This window comes from Anser brachyrhynchus (genome assembly GCF_964034855.1).
Source record: "Anser brachyrhynchus genome assembly, chromosome: 9".
NCBI lineage: Eukaryota > Metazoa > Chordata > Aves > Anseriformes > Anatidae > Anser > Anser brachyrhynchus.
In genome coordinates, this window is record NC_137703.1 from 25,834,493 (window position 1) to 25,852,875 (window position 18,383).

The 18,383-nt window shown below is 36.6% G+C and overlaps 2 protein-coding genes across 15 annotated transcripts in view; one reads left to right on the plus strand and one right to left on the minus strand.

Moving 5' to 3' along the window:
* Nucleotides 1-9,846, plus strand: part of LOC308199635 (uncharacterized protein) — a 305,939-nt gene extending 296,093 nt beyond the window's left edge. For 6 of the 7 annotated variants that reach the window (XR_013954765.1, XR_013954766.1, XR_013954767.1 and 3 more), the window contains 2 exons: nucleotides 4,307-4,610; nucleotides 6,481-9,846. The gene's annotated coding sequence lies outside the window, so the exon portion shown is untranslated. The remainder of the gene's footprint in view (nucleotides 1-4,306; nucleotides 4,611-6,480) is intronic. The other variant, XR_013954771.1, reaches the window with a different exon arrangement.
* Nucleotides 1-9,960, minus strand: part of LOC308199637 (uncharacterized protein) — a gene marked incomplete at its 3' end in the record, with an annotated part of 64,822 nt that extends 54,862 nt beyond the window's left edge. For 5 of the 8 annotated variants that reach the window (XM_080604070.1, XM_080604069.1, XM_080604072.1 and 2 more), the window contains exon 1: nucleotides 9,845-9,950. In XM_080604070.1, coding sequence (XP_080460196.1) covers nucleotides 9,845-9,886 — 42 coding nt within the window. In that variant the 5' untranslated portion in view covers nucleotides 9,887-9,950. Of the gene's footprint in view, nucleotides 1-9,844 lie in introns of all 8 variants that reach the window. The other 3 variants (XM_080604066.1, XM_080604067.1, XM_080604068.1) reach the window with 1 other exon arrangement.
* Nucleotides 9,961-18,383: the final 8,423 nt, after the last annotated feature.

Here is an 18,383-nt window from a genome sequence, read left to right on the forward strand (position 1 = left end):
TAGTTAGCATTAGAAAACTGCTTTTTAGTTTTCTCTAATTTAGATAACACACATTTGTCCAAGTGACCTACATTCCACATAAAATAAAAGCAAAAGTAGAAAATTCGCTAAGCTGAATTCCCTACATAGGGAAGTTCCCAAAGGAGCTGTAAGGAGCCAATGTTTCCTGGTGCTTTCTAATATTTAACCAAATTAATAATAATAATAATAATAATAATAATTGGAATGAAGTATGCAGACAATTTTTGCTTCAGTCCATTATGCCTAAACACTGACACAGAAAAGGATAATGTATCTCAAAACAAACAAAGAAACATGCATATTAAAGAAAAAAAAAATAAGTATCTTTATGGCCATGTTGGCATCGGCAACATAAATTTCCACTAAAATTAAAATTCAACAGTACACTTCCCATGTTTACTTCCAGAACTTAATGCACTGTTTTTACTTCACAATTTTTTCATCAAGACTAGGTAATAATTGTTCACAGCCACTTACAGGTTGCTTTGATCATTACCTAAAAGCTAGCTTTTTTTTTTTCCCAGTTACTTTTGATATTTTTGTTCACTGGAAAATACTTGTGTGGCTATTTCATACTACTGTTTTAATCAACTTTCATTAGAATATATTCTACATTAAGGTCAGTCGGTAACTAATAACTTGAACAAATGCCTCTATAAGATTTCTTCTAAGACTGGCAAAATTATATTAAGCCTCTTACCTATCTTGAGTAGTATGCATCTGAAAATCAGCACACTCTGACAGATATAGGTGTGTAAATATTAAGTTCCAAAAAATAACCTGAAGGATTAAGCTATGCAACAGTATTCCTAACAAGGAATGCAGAAAATTGGGAAAGATTTTTCAGATTTCCTCTTGCCATGAGATTCTGAGCCTCCAAGAACCTTCATGGGCTACCTGACTGCAAGTTGTGTGCATTGGAGAGGGGAAAAATCTTCCATGGGTTGTCCTAAAATTAAAATTTTCCTGCTGTACTTCCAACAGGCTCTGTAGAAAACAGGACAGTAACAGTAATTTAAATTATTGCTTTAAAATAAATGTGTAGGCGAAATATATTTTTAGATAATTTCTCCCAATAGAACAGTGGCTTCCAGCTGAACCATTAAACAGATCAGTTCTAGCCAGGGACTTAGCACTAACAGTGCAAACAAGTTACACTTCAGTTAGAGTCACTAGCTCCCAGTGGAAAAGCTTACTCTCAACTACATCCCTCAAGCAGGGAAAAAAAGAAGGAAAAAAAATGTGCTTTTTTTTATTATTTTGTTTTTGTTTGTTTGTTTTGCTTTGCTTTTACTATTCAACTGCTGAGTTATTTGTCTTATATTTTCTATTTCCAGCATAAATTAAACTCTGTGCAGTAGATTGCAAGAATAATTGACCTCTTTAAGCAGACAACATGACACACACCATCTTGCAAGAGCTATTTTTTTTTGTTTCCATTTGTGGAGCAGGCAAATTATGTACTGTAGAATTTGAAAAAACCCATCCATGTGATTTTATCAAAGATCTTCCTTTTGTGGTTATAAGTTCTGCCACACCACTTGATGGTCTGTTTCTCATAAATGGAAACATTTCTGGCTGCTGGAGGGTGAAGAAGATGACATTTCCGTAAGCGGAGTAGCTACATGTATATTTGTGGTTCACTCATTGGCAAAAATCTAGTAAATGCCAAACTCAAGGGGTTTGGGATCATATATGTATGTTAGCCACAGACTTGTTTCTTCTCTGAAGGAATCAAAAAAGAGGTTGCTGAAAGCATTTTTCCACCCATTTGTTATACATTCTACAGGTCACAAAGGCTAACCTCGTGCCCTGCCATTTATTCTCATTCAGTAAGATTATTTCCTCAAGAAAAGTGACACTATGCCTTTGACTAAATACACATTAAATAAAATGATTTCTTGCAGGCAAAGTTTAAAATTGCACAAGTGCTGATTGAGAGTCTGATCCAACACTCCTGAGACTGGAGCACACCGAGTTCTGGGAGGCACTGCAGGACTAGCCATCATGTAGGGAGCAAGTCTTCCTCATGGGGTAAAGGATGCCCTGTGTAACGGGGCTGCTGTCTCAACACAACATAGGAAGTGTCTCCCTAAGATTCCCTCTACAACCACCCAGCAGATATGAAGGCCACCCAGGGCAGGTAGCCTCCACGGAGTAAGGGCTGCACCAGCGATATGGTGGTCCTGCCTGGACCTTAGGTGCAGGTATTTGAGTATGCATTTGGCCTGTGCTGTGAAGGCCCCAGAACCAACAAAGCCAAACTGCTACAAGCAAAGCTTCTGAAGAGCCCTGGGATAGGAAAGGTTGGAGGAAAATGAATTGCCTACAAGAAAATGTGTGAGGGAACACCAACGGCTCCCTAACACAGACAGGGAACCTAATGCAGCTGTTCAGGTGCCAGCTGCTCACACCAGCTCCAGAGGCTCTTGCAGTCTTCTCCCCATATAACAGTGACACTGAATATGAGGAAAAGTTAGTACTGAAGCAGCATTGTTTTTTTCAAAATGTTGAAGCAGCAATGTCTTTGTTGTTTCTGTTGTTTTTCTTACGTAGAACTGTTTATATGCTAGAAAACTTTTCATCCTTATGTACAAGGCCTTACTGCTGGAAAAATGGATATTCAACACAAGATTTTTTTCATTAATTTTTATGAGATAAAGGTTAACATTTTTTCTATAGTTTACTTTGTTCCCTTAGTATTACTTTAGACTATTGGCAGCCTAACTGCCTGCTGTTTATCAGAAAGCTAATTTGATAACCCAGATAGCAGGCAGATCCATGGCCCTCCTCCAGAGGATATTGAAAATGCTGGTTTAGCATTGAGGAGGTTATAAGTCCACTCAATGTGATCAGGCTGAAGGTTTAAGGAACAGCCACACTGAAAAATAAGTGATTATTTTCTTGTTACAGCCTTGAGATCATTTCTAAGTTAGCTGGTCCCTCTAGAGTCTGACTTATGTGCCAGAACAGCATAAAACCATAAGAAATTTTATAAAGCAATCATATAGATTTCTAAATTTTCTAATGTTAAGAAATAAACACATAGATCAACAGAGTAAGTAAAAAATATTTCAGAGAAAATGAATTCTTCTGGGTCTTGGAAAATATGAACTTTACTGTTCATCCTGAGAGACCTTAACCCATGTGCTTCATCCTGTTGGGAACCCCACGAGCCTCTTGCACTCAGTATCTTACTCAGTACTCTGAGAGGACCAATATATGTGGCTTGTGTTAAAGAACACATGTTCTGGCAATATAGCTTAATTCCTCATTAACATCCTCAGGAATATCCTTTTGTCTCAGAGTCGGAAGTATACCCATACACCTGCTTAGCCTGTCAGAATCTGTAGGAAGGAACTGCACTTGTTTTGACATAGTTGTTAGTAACTGGCTCGCCTGCTATACAGCTCAAGTAGCAGGTTCTCTGCATGTGCAATCACTGTGCTAACTTCTATGTGGAAGTGTTAATTAATAGTAATACACAAGGTCACCTCTCTAGAACTGAAATTCCTTCCATGTGGAGAAAAGCACAGAGAAGCAGTGATGCAAGAGAACCCACTAAAGCCACTGTAAATAATGCAAGCAGACTTTTCTCTTCCTTGAGCTTCTCTTCTTACAAGAAAGGATGAACTCTTTGTGCTAGACTATAACTTCTCACAGATTACAAGTGCAGACAGATCCTCTGCTGCAGAATGGGAATCTCAATTTACCTAATAAAGATGAACTGATTTGTAGGAAAAGCTTGTAAGCTGGTAAGAAAGCAGAAAAGGAACACAGAGTAGAGCCATTTCATCTTTCTCTGTCTCCTCACACAGCTATGTTTCATCTCAGTTAAAAATTAAACCCAGGGAGGACACTAAGAGATTAGTTCAGAAAGTAATAAAAATTATACAAGGAATGTACCTTCCCTGGCCTCTTCTCCTGTGCAAGAGGGGAAATAAATCAGGTAAAAGAACAATCAGAGCCCTGGCTTTGTTGAAATATATGACAGAGAAAGAGAAAACCCTTTGTGTAAGCCATTTTCCTACATGGTGAGTCAGGGAATTTATGTCCCATTATGTGCTCAACAAGCAGACTGTCTCTGTTAAAATACAACTCCTTCAAGCATGTGTGATCAGATTCAGGTTGCATGACTGAGGTCAACACAGCCAGAAAAGCATTGATGCTGCCAGTCAGCACTTAGGTGATATGTGAGGATGCTCTGTGGTTTAGATTTAGGCTATAGTCAAGTTATGTGGTCATCTGGAGAGAGATATTAATTATACTCCTTTGTGCCTTTCAGGATCCTTACTTCCAGAAAGCTGCTTCTCTGAATTTCACCCGAGAGGACAGGAACAGGCATCATTCTCCATGGGCAGAAGCAGCTGAAAGAGCACTTGGATGAGCTTTGCAGCCCCATGTGGGACTGTGCCTGGTATGTCCCTGTGTTCACCAGAAACTCACAGTTTTTGCACTCAGGCTTCAAGTATGCAACTCCTGAGCAAATGAAGTCGCAGCTTCTATATTCATCTTCTACTGCATGTGCTGGCTGTGCTACTATAGATCCTTGTATTGAATTTAGCCCTAAAGCCATCAGAGTTTCACAGGTACTAAATTCTCCAACATAATTTTTAGAAATATAAAATAAGGCAGTAAAGTTGTTAATGTAGAACTCACTTGATATATTGTCAGCTCTAGGCCTTTCTGAGAAAACACATGGCAGAAAACCAAAACAAAGCTAAACAGCAACATAAATTCTGAGTTTATAAAATGTTCAGTGCATTTTACAGTGTTGATATTTGTTACAGTCCTGTCTTATGCTGCCAGAAAATACTTAAACATACTTAAATATATGTGATCCACCCTGCCAGACGAAACTATATGCTACGTAAAGACAGATGCAAATGAGCTGTGTATTCTGTCATTTGACTGATGGATTGTATCATAATAAAACTGGTTGGAGTCAAGACAGTCATGCAACTGTTCATATTTTTCTAGAAGTTTTCAAGACATTCATTGAAACAATGCTTCTTTTTTTACCTAAGAAAACAAGTGCAGAGATTGAAATTATCCAAGCTGTTCTGTAAGATGCTAACGTAATCAAGGCTTATTGCTTTCTTTCCAGTCACACAAGGAAATGGGTGAAGTGTAGGAGTCACCAGACAGAAAAAAAAAATAAAAAAATCACTGAGCACTTGGTGCTTGTAGCCTGACCAATGCAAAGCAGCAAAAGTTGATGACAAAACTTGTGAAACATTCCAGAAATAAATGATGAGGAGTAGGGATTAAAGCTCTGGACAAGTACTACTTTGCAGTAAAAGTATGTGAATCTTCATGAAGAAACAAATCTAAAATAAGATTTATTTTTTTAAAGGCCCTCAAAATTGAATACCTCCATTGTCCAGTAACTCTGGGGTTTATAATAGACGGATAGACCATCTGTTTCAGAGACCAGTAATGCAACCTGTGCAGTTAGTCAGAATGATAGCAGTAGGAAGTGATTTCATAGGGGCCCATTACATCTATTTTTAAAGTTAGCACTCTTTTAGGTTTTTCTTTTTCTTTTTTTTTTTTTTCTTCCTCAATAATACAATACCTTTATCTCTCACAAAACCTTTTTTTTTTTTTTTTGGTAGGGTTTATGGTTTAGAAGACAGCTTTTAAAATTTTTGTATCAGTTGCTGAACAGGAATATATGAGTACATAAATACACAGTAAAGTGCATGGGTGTTCCTGCAGCCTATTACTACCTCTGTGAACAGCAGTTAAGGTTATGTCAGCAATGGAGAAAATTACTGTCATCATAAAAGATTACCATAAAAATCTTATTACATGGACTCCCTTGATTAATTATCATTAAAAAAAAAAAAAAGCAGTCCATTAACTACTTATCTATTTTTCATTTTTAGGAGCTTATATAATTATTATCTGAATATAATTTTGGATAATATTTAAATATTTTGTTAAATTCAGAATATGTAGTTAATGGACATTTTAATTAGTACATTTTTGGTCGATTTATTTTTTGTCAAAAACAGGAAAATGTGTAATAAAAATACTACATTGTTCAGAAATCTATTTACTACCTCTTTCAATGGTAGGAATATTTGTTATAATGCATCTAAATGAACATATCTTAAAGCACTTAGAGAAGAAATTTTTTATCAGGTATTTCTGTGGATGGTGGGAGATACAGGGTTGTTTGTTTTATTTTTACAGCAACTTTACACAAGTCTGACACAAATGTCCTAGATATTGTTATAAGTCATCTTTAATACTTAAGTGAACATCATTGACACTTCCTTTTAAATTTACCTCTATAAAGTCTATCTAACTGCTTTCCTGGAAGGACATCCCTGTGCTTTCTTTTCAGGGCACAAATGGAAAATTGTGACCTAAGAACTTTGGGAAATTAATAGAAATAAATGAAAAATGTGATACAGTTACTCTATTCCTGTTCTTCATCTACCCTCACAGGAGGAATTACATAGAAAGAGCCACAGTTTCTGTTCTTGCTGAACCCTGTAGGAGGAGGAACAATATTACTAAAAGCAAGTCTCAGGTGACACTGATGATCCTGCAATGGATTGACCACCTCTGGCCACGTGTGGACCAAATGGATCCTTACAACGCTAATGATACAAAAGTGAAAGAAAGCTGGTATTTGTTCAGTTGTGTTGAGAAAGACCGTGAGAAGACCTGAATGGCATTGTGCACTAGAACGTTTGAGTTCTTTGGTTCCATCATACTGTGAAGAAAACATCTTGTATGTAGAACAAATAGTCTTTAGAGCTAGCCATAAAACAAAATAAAAAAATGCATACTTCTTCTTTTTAATTTTTAAATATGAAAATAACTTTGACACTTAATCTTCATTAATTTTCAAATGTCATAAACACTGAAATAAAAATTGCTCCTTAGTGGAAACTGTTTCTATGTACTTCTCTAAGACATCTGGATCATAAGCTCAAATGGGTTCAAAGTGACTGATAATCATAATGACTCTAGATCTGGATTTTGGACATTCTACATTTGGAGATTAAATCATTTGCTTCCTGACAATAAGGCATTAAAATCAACTATGGAGTACATTGAATTAATTAATTGTTTCCATGTGGATTTGGAAAACAAAAACCAAAAAACCCTCACTCTTATCTGAGAAATAAATTGATGGAAAATAGAACTTCTGATTCCATACAAATTGCAATAACAGTGTTGCTGTTCATTACACTTTATCTCAGCAACTTGGAAAGTCAGTATGATCAAATGAAAATATATCAATATGCACTGCAGTTTTGTTCCATCAGAAGTATTGGCTCTGAACACCATGTGCCTCTACACATGTACCTGTAGTGGTTTATAGGATTTTCACCTAATTTCTCTGGAGCATTATGTCTGCAAACAGTTAAGTAAAGTGGGAAAGTTAAAGAATACAAAATATACCAACAACTATTCTTTCATTACAGCAAAGCAGGAATGGTTACCTAGAATAAATAAATAAGAAAGAACTGGAAATATTTGAATGACGTCATTATTGAAAATACCGTTTATATATTTTGGTCTGCTTTACTATTATATGCAGGATTTTCCCCTTGTACACTCCTGATGAACTGTCACTTGTGTTTTTCCTGGCAGCATGAAGGAATTAACACTACTCAACATGCTTAGAGTTGTACTGTGGCCTAACTGAGAAAAGGAAATCTGCACTAGTGAAGGAACTCACAGCCTTCCCTCCCACACCCCTTTGCTCATGTCAGCAGTTCCCCAGCAGGCTGGAATTTCCTTTTCTTGTGGCAGCTATCTCAGAGCTCCATCCTCCAGCCTCGGGACCCCAGGAAGTTACTGTGTCATCTGCTGAAGCCTGGCTAGTACACAAAGGGCCAGTGTTGCAATCCGTTTCCTAAGAAGTCTAATTTCTCTGGTATTATCTTTCCCTCTTTCTCCCACAGGAAATAAGACAAGAACAAACTTTTGTTTAATCAAGTCTGCGCCTTTGCTTAGCAAGCTCTAATCTTAGAAAGCTCTACCATGACAACAAACCTCATTTCAGAGGTGATCAACGTAAGCAGGTAGTGTTTCTACCAGGGGTGTTCAAATTAGATATTGAAGTGGTTTTGAAAGCTTAAAGCTCCATTCTTATGGGATAGGGTGTGCTTTAGGGTCTTATGTTCCTTCCACAGAAGACTGAGATTTATCACTGATGGATTTGGAAGAAGGGCTGCATTTACATATTCTGCTTGTCTCAGTATTAAAATTCTGGTCACTAATACTGATAAGAGGGCTACAACATAAGAAAAGCGTGTAACAAAATTAACTGGGCCCTGTCAAGTTAGGGGCGTGTTAATAATGATGTATCAACCAGGAGAGCTTGTATTTTTCCTGAGAAAAAAACCTTTGACTTGTTTGTTTTCCTCATCTGTTTGCAAATGGCATGTGCTGTCAGCACATTGACTGCAGTCGTTCCAACATATGGATCAGCTCTAAGTGAAAGAGCATTCTCTGCATGTGAGCTCTGCTCAGAACCAAGGCTGGACAGAAATGATCAATGTACATTTGCAATTTATGAGCAGTTTTCAGTCAGCTTAACTTAGGTTGTCCCTAGATAATGCAGATGAAAATTTGAAGCTATCCTATTAAGATTAGGCTAATTAAATTAATTCTGAGCCATAGCTACTGGGTTTTAATAATAAACCTCTGATATGCAAGAAAGTAAAAGAGACCATTTGGAATTAATTTTGATTGCAGATCTGATCTTTGCAAGGTGGTGCCTAAGTTGGAAACTCCTCAGATTCCAACCTATCTTCTGTTTCCTCCTAACTCTTATCCTTATCATAACAAAAAATTCCAGCTGTGAGCAATTCAGGGACTGAGTTGCTATCCCCACTGGTCTGTAAGCAGGGCTTTAAAAAATGCTAATGTAAACACAAAGCTCATGCAGAAAAAATGTATCGCTTAGAAAAATAAAGAGGATGGAACAGCAGAACAAAGTAACTGCAAGATATACTGTAAGTGCAGTAGGGATATGTAGTTATGCTTACAGGCCAATGGACATAAACCAAGCACTTAATTCCCCCTCTGTTTCCCTCCATCCAATTTTCCTGGGTACTAGAACTAGAAGTTATCTAGCCGCCCCTGCAACACTAGGATGAGCTCAAACAATAATTCTGCTATTTAGTAAGAATAGTTGACTAAATCTGTAAGATATTTAGGCCCAGAATTTAAGATTTTCTTGCAAGTTTCTAAAGGTTATTTAGCAAAAATCTTACTTCATGAAATGATTCCTGAGTCGAATTGTTGAAGGACAACTTGTGATCGGATCCTTCCTGCTACATTTGCAATTGAGACTTGCATTATCATGTGGGTGGCATAAGGACTCTACAAAACTATAGGGCAATATAAGGAAAGAGGCTGGTGGAGCCAGCAGCAATGACCACCTCACTCCATGCTTGCAGTCGCTCACCTCACAGGAGGGTACAGATGGGAACAAGCCACGGTGGTCACCTCTGAATTCCAACAGCCACACTCATCTATAGCATCTTGTAAGGCTGCCCCAACTAAACATTACACTTATGCATACACAGTTAAAATATCTTAGGTCTACACCTGACTTCTGTAAGGCACAGGGAGACAGAGGACATTTTGGTACTGTAGCAGAATGCAGCCCTCCTCCCTTCCAGGAGGAAGGACAATCTTCCAAAACAGGGACATGGTGATCAATAGATTTAAGCCTTGCCTCTTTGCCTAGCACACAAGTACAACACATGCAGTAACAGCTGGGTCAGCTATGAGAAAATTCTTTCACTTGATTAATACAGAGAAGTAGTTGTTTTGCATTTGTTACCTTTTTAAATCCCAGAGTATTTTTCAATCTGTATTTTTCCATGCTGAAAACCAGACAGCTTCTCAGGAAGAGAGGAGTAATATTTCTATTTGAGAAACTAAGTGCTTCAGAGGATGATGTGGTTTACTAGACATCGTACACAAACCAGAGTGTCTTCTCTTTGAGGATTTTCAAAGCAGCAGATCCCTCCTCACCACGCAGGATGCTTTAAAATGTCCAAGTGACAGGATCTAAAAGAAAACACAAGCTACTATAGGATATTTTCCCACTCCTATGCAAATACTATGCTGCAATGACAGAGCTTTCGGTGTAACAGGGAAATACATTATCATGGGATGGTAGCCAGGTTACGTTATGACAAGTAGGGCACAGTGCCCACTGCAAGGTTGGTTACAAACTCTGTGCACTAGCTAGCACCACCGTTACAGCCACAACAACTTGATGAAGCAGGACTTCTATAACCAGATGAGAGGCAGGTCCAGCCCCAGGTAACTGCAGGCAACTGCAGGGCACAAGCCCTTAACTCAGTTAAGGGCTTTGGGCATGCCCACTGCTTTAACATAAGCTATACTTTTTCCTGGCCTGCTTCTTCTGTGCTAAGTTTGCGTATGCAGCAGATCATTTTAGTGTGGAAATAAAGCTTTATAATACCTGAGAATATTACCATCCTAGTATTTCTACCTGAAATTCAAATAGATATTCATTATTTTTTACTATAAAAATTAGGAACTAATTATCCTAGTGAAAATTTTCTCATGTCAAGCGGTAACATAAAGTCTGCTCTTGTGCTAGGCTGAAAACAAAACAGCCTAAACTAAATGGAGCAATGTGAGAGATGAGGCAGAACTCTTCACATTTGGTCTCTTCAAGACCTAAACCTCTTGTTTTGCCATTGAAGGTCTCTCTGACAATGTGCTGAGCAGCAAACCTAACATGGAAGTCAGACACCAGCCTCAGCAAACTAATCATATATAATCATCAAAGATCACAAAACAATTTCTAAGAGTGAAACTACCTGAAATGTGTCTTTTCTTGAAGCCTTACCAACCTCACTGGTAGTCAGCAAGTGAAACAACCTTATAGCTTTTAATTGATTTCTGTATATTAACAGTGAAAGGGATTCACAAGCATTATAACCTGCAGTTCTCTAGTCTGGTAGAGTCAATCCCTCCCATGAAGGGATAAATTATAGAAACCTACTGTGTAACAAGCAGAGGAAAAAAAGATATGAGAGTGGTTTGAAATATTAGCAAGTTAATTAATATTTAAATACATTTTTGAAAGTTAGATCTGCAGATAGTCACAGAAATAAATACAGATATTTAGACAGATACATAGACATAGATCTAGCTGACAACATTATAGTTATAAATAACATCAGAAAATCATGTGGTTCAAATGAGGAAAATCTGAGTAGTACTCAAGTTTTATTTTCATCTATAAAAGAGATGTTGAAATCCTATTCATTTTTTTCTTTTTATTTTTCCAAAGCCAATGTTATCCTGACTTCTGTGTTTTTTCCTGAGTTTGTCCTTAGATAGCCTTGAAGGTAGTGCAAGGATTGAGAAGACCTGGTGTTCTTTTGGACTATATCTGTTTTTTCACAGCTGTATCTAATTTTCCTGTCCTATAACACTGAAGAGTTCATTCAGAAGAAAAAAATGTTGATAAAATTGCCACAAGTTGCCCATCAAACACCGATATGAAAGTCTGATAATACAAATAGTTTCTAAAAACTTTTTTCAGGGGAATGACTACTTAATAGCTTAGTAAAAATAAAAACTTCATGAAACATAAAATACAAAACACATAATCTAGGTTGCAAAGCAATGGGTGGCCAAATAAAATAATTGCAAAATACTTGAAAACAAGTCTCAATGGTGAATTGTCACAGGTTGTACATCAGTTTTCGTTCTGAAACAGCAATTAGGACCTTTTTACTCATTTACTCAGCTAATACTAAATACATTCAGAATACATATGAATGTGGGAAATATAATCAGATGAGTAGGAAGAAATTTTCTTATTCCCTTGTGTAAGCTACAAGACTTTAATATGTAAAAGCAAGTTAGTTGCTTAAAAATTAGCTTTATAGCCTTGAAGAGTTTAAAGGAGGACTAAAAAAAAATATGGTTTTGGAATATTTTTGTTTTCTTTTTGAACAGTTATAGAAATATCAGAAATACCTTTTATTTATTTATTTATTTATTTTAGTTTTTTAGTTTTCAGCATCAGGGAGGACTACTACAACTCCAAATCATCTGCTCTGAATGCACACGCACACAAAAATTATTCCATTCTGTACAGTATTTCTGATAGAAAAAAAAAAAAAAGAAAAAAAAAAAAGAAAAAATAAGCCACACTGAAATATTTTAATGATTAAAATTATAGTTTGTTCTTAATGACTAAAGTTTTATTTTCTGGAATCCATTGATGTTACTAATCCACTAGTTGTATTATTAAAGCAAGCAGCAGAAAATGAGGGGGGACAGGACAAATCTCTTTCCAAGAGAAAGAGCTAACAAAAGCATCTTTCACAAATACTAGAAACCATGAATATAAGAAGATATACATTCCACCTTTAAAGAAAGACAATCTAGCTTTTACTGAGAATATAAACTGCATGTCTTCCTTTACAATGAAGACATGGTCTTCTTATTTTGTGCCAAAATTATATTTAGGCTTCCATATACATTAAAGTTAAACCAAACCACCAAAAGCAAAGAAGTCTGTTAACCTAAAATTCTGAGTAGGTATTTTTCCTGTAATTTGTCAGTACGTGTTTTGATTAATCCCTACCCTTGAAGCCAGTGGAGTTTTTATGAACAGCTTCAATTGTGATAAGCACATATCTAAAATTTCTAAGCACTTTAAGATGCTTTAAATAAATAAATATGATATTTAAAAGTTTTATATATATGTTTCTAAAATTTATTTTTACACTTAGAATAAATGATGGAAAATGACAAAAGCCCCAGCTTTGTAAACCCACCAACTTGAATATCTTTCTAAATATTTCACCTTAAAATACTGCCATCTCAGGGTATAATGGTTTATGTCTGTTTCTTTTGGACCCTTATATTTCCAGCACGAGAGCACAAAGCACAGGGGAAAAGGAAAGACCCTGCTTATGTGCCTTCAGAACTGCAAGAATTTCTCCTTATATACCATAACCATACTCATATGCATGATGTTGGATAACCCCTTAAGGATGGAATAGTCTGGATGGGTTACACTTACGCAGGCAGGTCAATGAGCTTGGATTCTTAGGAAGCCAGGCTGAAAGAAAGAAATAAAATAAATAAATAAATAAATATGTCTGATGGATTAAACTCCCTGTCTATCCTTGTGGTATTGAGCTGAGATGTGCAAGCACGAGATGTAAATGGTATCAGATTGTACCTTGGGGAAAAACGTTAACTGGCTGTCACTTTCAGAAACATCTTTCTAAAAGATGAGCCTAGAATCAAAGACATTTTAACCTGGGAATTAAAGAGTTCAGAGGAATTATTCCTCAAAGGAAACCACCCATGTAGTTAATTAGCAAAGAACCTTACCATGATAGGGTGCTTTTTTTTATACATATAATTTTGCTTTCACTGAGCTCAAATAAATTGTATATTAGCTTTTAAAAATGCTTTGAAATGAAGATTTGGGGACTTAGCATAAGCAGGCATAAGAGAATGTAAAGGGGGTTAAAAGTTCAGGAAGATACTTGAGACAAATAATTGCATAAAATATGTCAGTACATTCTTGAGGAGGAGAAAAAGCAATGGTCGTTTATGAATGTTTCATGATTTTACTCCAGGATCAGTGAACTCTTAATCAAAGTGGGATGCATACTTAGCCTGATCAAATAACGCATGAAGATTCAAATATTCTTTCTGAATACTAATGTGGTATAATACTAAGGTCCAGTTCTAATACTTGGACCTTTAAGTAATCAAGATTTGAAAAATGTCAAAAAATCTCCAGAGGACATGGCAGAAATGCATGGTTCAGTTAAACATTTTAAATTTCATGTCTTCAACATGGATATTATCCTAATCTCGGAAATTAAAGCGTCTACTAAACTTTTTTTCAGGCAGACTCGGGAACACTGAACGTCATTTGGCAAGTGTACTATTGGCAAGTTGTCTAAATGTTCCCTTCTGCATCTGAAGCTATTTATCTTCTCCAAACAGTACAGTAGGCAACGGTAATGTGTATATGGAAATGCTGAAAGTTAGGATCCTCCACCCTTCTATGTTACAGCAAGCATTGCTATACTTACCCTACTTCCAGATCTCATCTTCTCACGTTGTTTCTTCAAAGGGAGTGTTTTCTAAACTATTTATATAGAATCAGCAGTACACGTATTCACGTACATATCTATAGATGCAGAGCAAGTCACAAAACAGGCCCACAAAATCACATAGTTGGCTCTAGATGTCCATGATGTCACAATAAACAAATAAACAAACAAAACCCAAGCTTTTTCTCCAGTCAAAATCATTTAATCTGAAACTTTGTGTCTTATATTCAGAGTACTTGAAATCTGAACTGACATTCCAGGCATGAAAACTGTGCATTCGGTTCTTTTCAGGTTTGGAGAGGGGAAAAAACAGAAATAACAGATAGGACTTTATATTACATCAAAATAAGTTTTCAAAATTTTGGTTTGATTTTATTCCCTGAATATATATATGCACAATATGCAAGTCTGCCTTTTTGTTTTCCCCAGTCACGTCACAAGGACTTTCACTGAGGGACACCAAGACTGCTCTGTGTTCTACACGTCACCAATGCTAGGGATCTGTATGCAGACACAAGCTAAATATTATCCACCTGCACTAGCATAGCAAACTTTTTGATTTAAAAAAAAAATAATAAAAAAATAAAGGTGAAAATGGTTAAGTTTTTCTCTGGAACAAAAAGAACTAGGAGGAGAAGTACAGAGCTGTTTTTATTTTGTAAGATTTTTTTTTTCCCCTCTTAATTTACTTTCCTTTCTAATCAACGGTATTACATCTAATTCCAAATGTAGCCTAACACTTTTTGAGGTTTTGTAGAGCATTAAGGCTATAGGTACAGAAAAAAAGATCTTGACTTATCTCTGCCAAACTGGCCATTATCCAGAGAAATCCCAGTATGAGTGCTTCCACACTCCTGGGCTTTGCTTTTATTGTTTTCACCATTACCACATATGTATACACACATTGTCTAAACCTGAAATAGGAATAATCATGAAATGACAGCAAAACTCTGTGATAACTCACCATATAGATATCAAGCATAGGTATTACCTTGTCATACAGATACTAAGCATAGACTGATTAATCAGTTATATAGAAGTGGACTGATGGTCAGTGATCACAAGTCAAACCCTCATACTTGCAAGACACAGGCTCAACGCACAAGACATTTAATGGCAGGCAGTACAGAGTAGCCAACATATTCATTTATTTTAATGAGAGAGAAGTCATTAATCTAAAGGTGGCCAATAAAGAAATAACCTTACATGGTGTGCATTGCCCACCAACACACATTTAATACCCTAATATTTATGTAAATTATATGTACAGGAAAACGTCTAACATCTCATTGTAAAAGATATAATGGATTGAGATCAGCTACACAACTATTTTTAATGAGTCACATTTATGCAGTTAATTTTTAGGGTCTGAAAAATAGGTGGATAAATTATTTCTGAAAGAGGGCAGTGCTCATATGATGTTACTGTAGTGAGACTATCCAACAGCTATTCTTTGCTCTATATATGCCGTACAAATCTATGGAGGATATAGAAAGGAGAGAGAAAACTCAATGAAAGTTTGAAGATGAACAAAAAGCCCAGCACAAAGCAAATTGTTAATTCTTAAACTCTGGGAAATGAATGTTCCTCCTATGTTTACTTTAATAAAGAACCAGGATTAGTAGTTCCTTCATGTATATACATTGAAATAACTTGCCCTTTTAGGAAGATTACTAGGTTTCTGCCATTTATTATGACTAACATGCAGTACCTCTTACTATTCAGCATTATTATGAATTAGGTTTTATTCCTACATTCAAATAAGTGCTATTAGATTTTTTTTTAATTATTCCAGTGTACATTTAGAACTGCTAGCAAACTACCCAACTGCTTGTTCTTTACTAGAGTCTTTTACAGTATTTTCTGGAAAATGTTCCACTGAGGTGATAGTCAGAATACTTTAACCACTATAGTTTTGATGTTAAAAAAAAAAAAAAAAAAAAAAAAAGAGCCATACCCAAGGAGATCTGGATCCAAACACACAGACTATTCTGGCATTTGTGTTGGTAATATTTCCTTTTATGGCTTGATGGAATAAGTCTTGCAAGTATGAAAAACCATCAACACTCACAGCAAACTGGAAAATATTATACGAGCTGTGTTTTTGAACTTGTCTTTTGCTCCTGGAGGTGGCCCTTTCAAAACACAGCTGAGCATCTTTGCCAGTACTCAGTGCCAGGGCTGATATTGCTGATTTTATGCATATACTGAGTTCATAGTTTCCACCACTGCTGACACCTGGCAGAATTTCTTTTCAGAAAGAAATGAAAGAGAAATCCTTATTTTGATGTACTGTCTGAAAGAACGGTTTACAAACAACAACAAAAATCTAGCACAACTTTCTAAAGTCAGATATTTCTGTTACAGAGTTCCTAAGGGCAAAGCATTCAGTTCAGTTCAAATAAACAGCATCTTACTATTATCAGGTTTACATGATGCAGGCTTTGTGGATTAGTGGTATTAGTCATGTTTAGCCAAAAAGGAAACTACAGCTTATATAGTCTTATGGATTCCTTATTCAATAAAGGAATTTGGCAGCATATATTTAAACCTGCAGTCAAGAACTGATTTCTGGTCACTGCTCCCAGTGGTTAAAGGATTACCCATGGAGACATAAATGCCATCCCTGAGGCTCTGCTCTTCAAGTCAACATTAGGATATTGCTGGATCCAGAGGTTCCTAATGCTAATTTGGCAACAGAGGGCACAGATTTTTCTTTATGGGCTAGGCAGACAATTGCTTCTGGCAATTAGATTGACAAATCCTCAAAAAACTTAGATAGTCTGAAACTAGTAAAGGAGTAGTTGTTTTACTTTCTTATTCTTGTATAATTTTTGTTTCTTCCCCTAACAATGCAGATACTTTGAACTTATAAGGTAAAGCAAATACATAGGGCTTCCCCAGAAGGGGAGCAGCACATGCTCCTTCTATTTACTGTTTTCAGATATATTGGCTCCTTGGTTGTGATGCTTTCAGAATGTGTTGATTATAAAATATTTTGATAAGCATTTTCTCCAGAAATTACATTTTAGCTAAAAATATAAGTAGAAACAACATGAGAAAAGGTTGTTTTATTATCTGTGGATCTCTATTGGAGGTTTTATTTTCTGTCACTATAGAAATGAAAAGTGTTTAGATCTTGGAAGAAATATCAATTATTAACAAACATGGTGAAGAAAGAAAGCACAGTTTTTCATGACAAATTACACCATAAGCAGAGTTCTGCACCCACGGCAGTCTGTTTGTCTCAGCCTCCCAAATACCTCCACGCCCATTGTGTATCAGCATGATGCTCGGTGCTGTCATATCACTTCATTAGCCCAGAGCTTTGAGGTACATAGGATGCCCCATGTGCTTCTCAGGCTGCTCTGACTGCCACACTCCAGCTGTGAGTCTGCTCACTGCATGCCCCTGTGCAGTAATACGGGCACACATTGCCAACACCCGCTCCCATTCCTGCCATGTCCTGCCTCTGCTCTTGCTTATTATTTCTAGCAGATTCTACTACCTGTACCTAGAAGGAAACACTTTATTTTAGTAACTGACTGCAATCTGAAAGCATCACATGTCCAAAGTCTCAGACAGTGTTTGAGTGCCAAACACCCCCTGACCTGGCTTCTCAGCTGCTTAGGACCTGGCACATCTCCTGCTTCACTGCTCAGCTCCTCCCGAGTGTGGCTCCTCAGCCTCACTGAGAATCTGGCTCCAGGCTGTGCTCATGATGTATGGAGACTATAAGTTACTGCTGAACAGGGACCTTCATGTAGCTACACTTGCTGGGCTACCAAGACTACTGAAAACCACCTGCATTAAACACTGTAGTTGATATGTTGCCCTAATAACTGAATTTCCTACTATCAAGATCATACAGTTCACATTCTCATCCTGTTATCCTTGTAATGTTTTCCTCAAGACAACCTCACAATTCAAAATCATAATCCTAATAATCTTTTTCCTGCAACACACTTAACTATGCAATACAGTTTAGGATGAGAAGCACAAAGAAAAAAACAGAGCTGCTATCTAGAGCCACTGTCTATAACATATGACTTTGCCTTATTCTTTACAACATATTTCTCGTTGGCCACAAATTATAAAAGCGAATTTAGGGCAATTACTGATTAAGCGCAAATCAACAAAACACAAAGTCAGAGTAGATGCAAACCAATGCATCGGTAAATAGCCAGAGTCTATAACAACTCTAAATTAGCTAATTCGCTCCAATTCATTAATTTTTGAATTAGT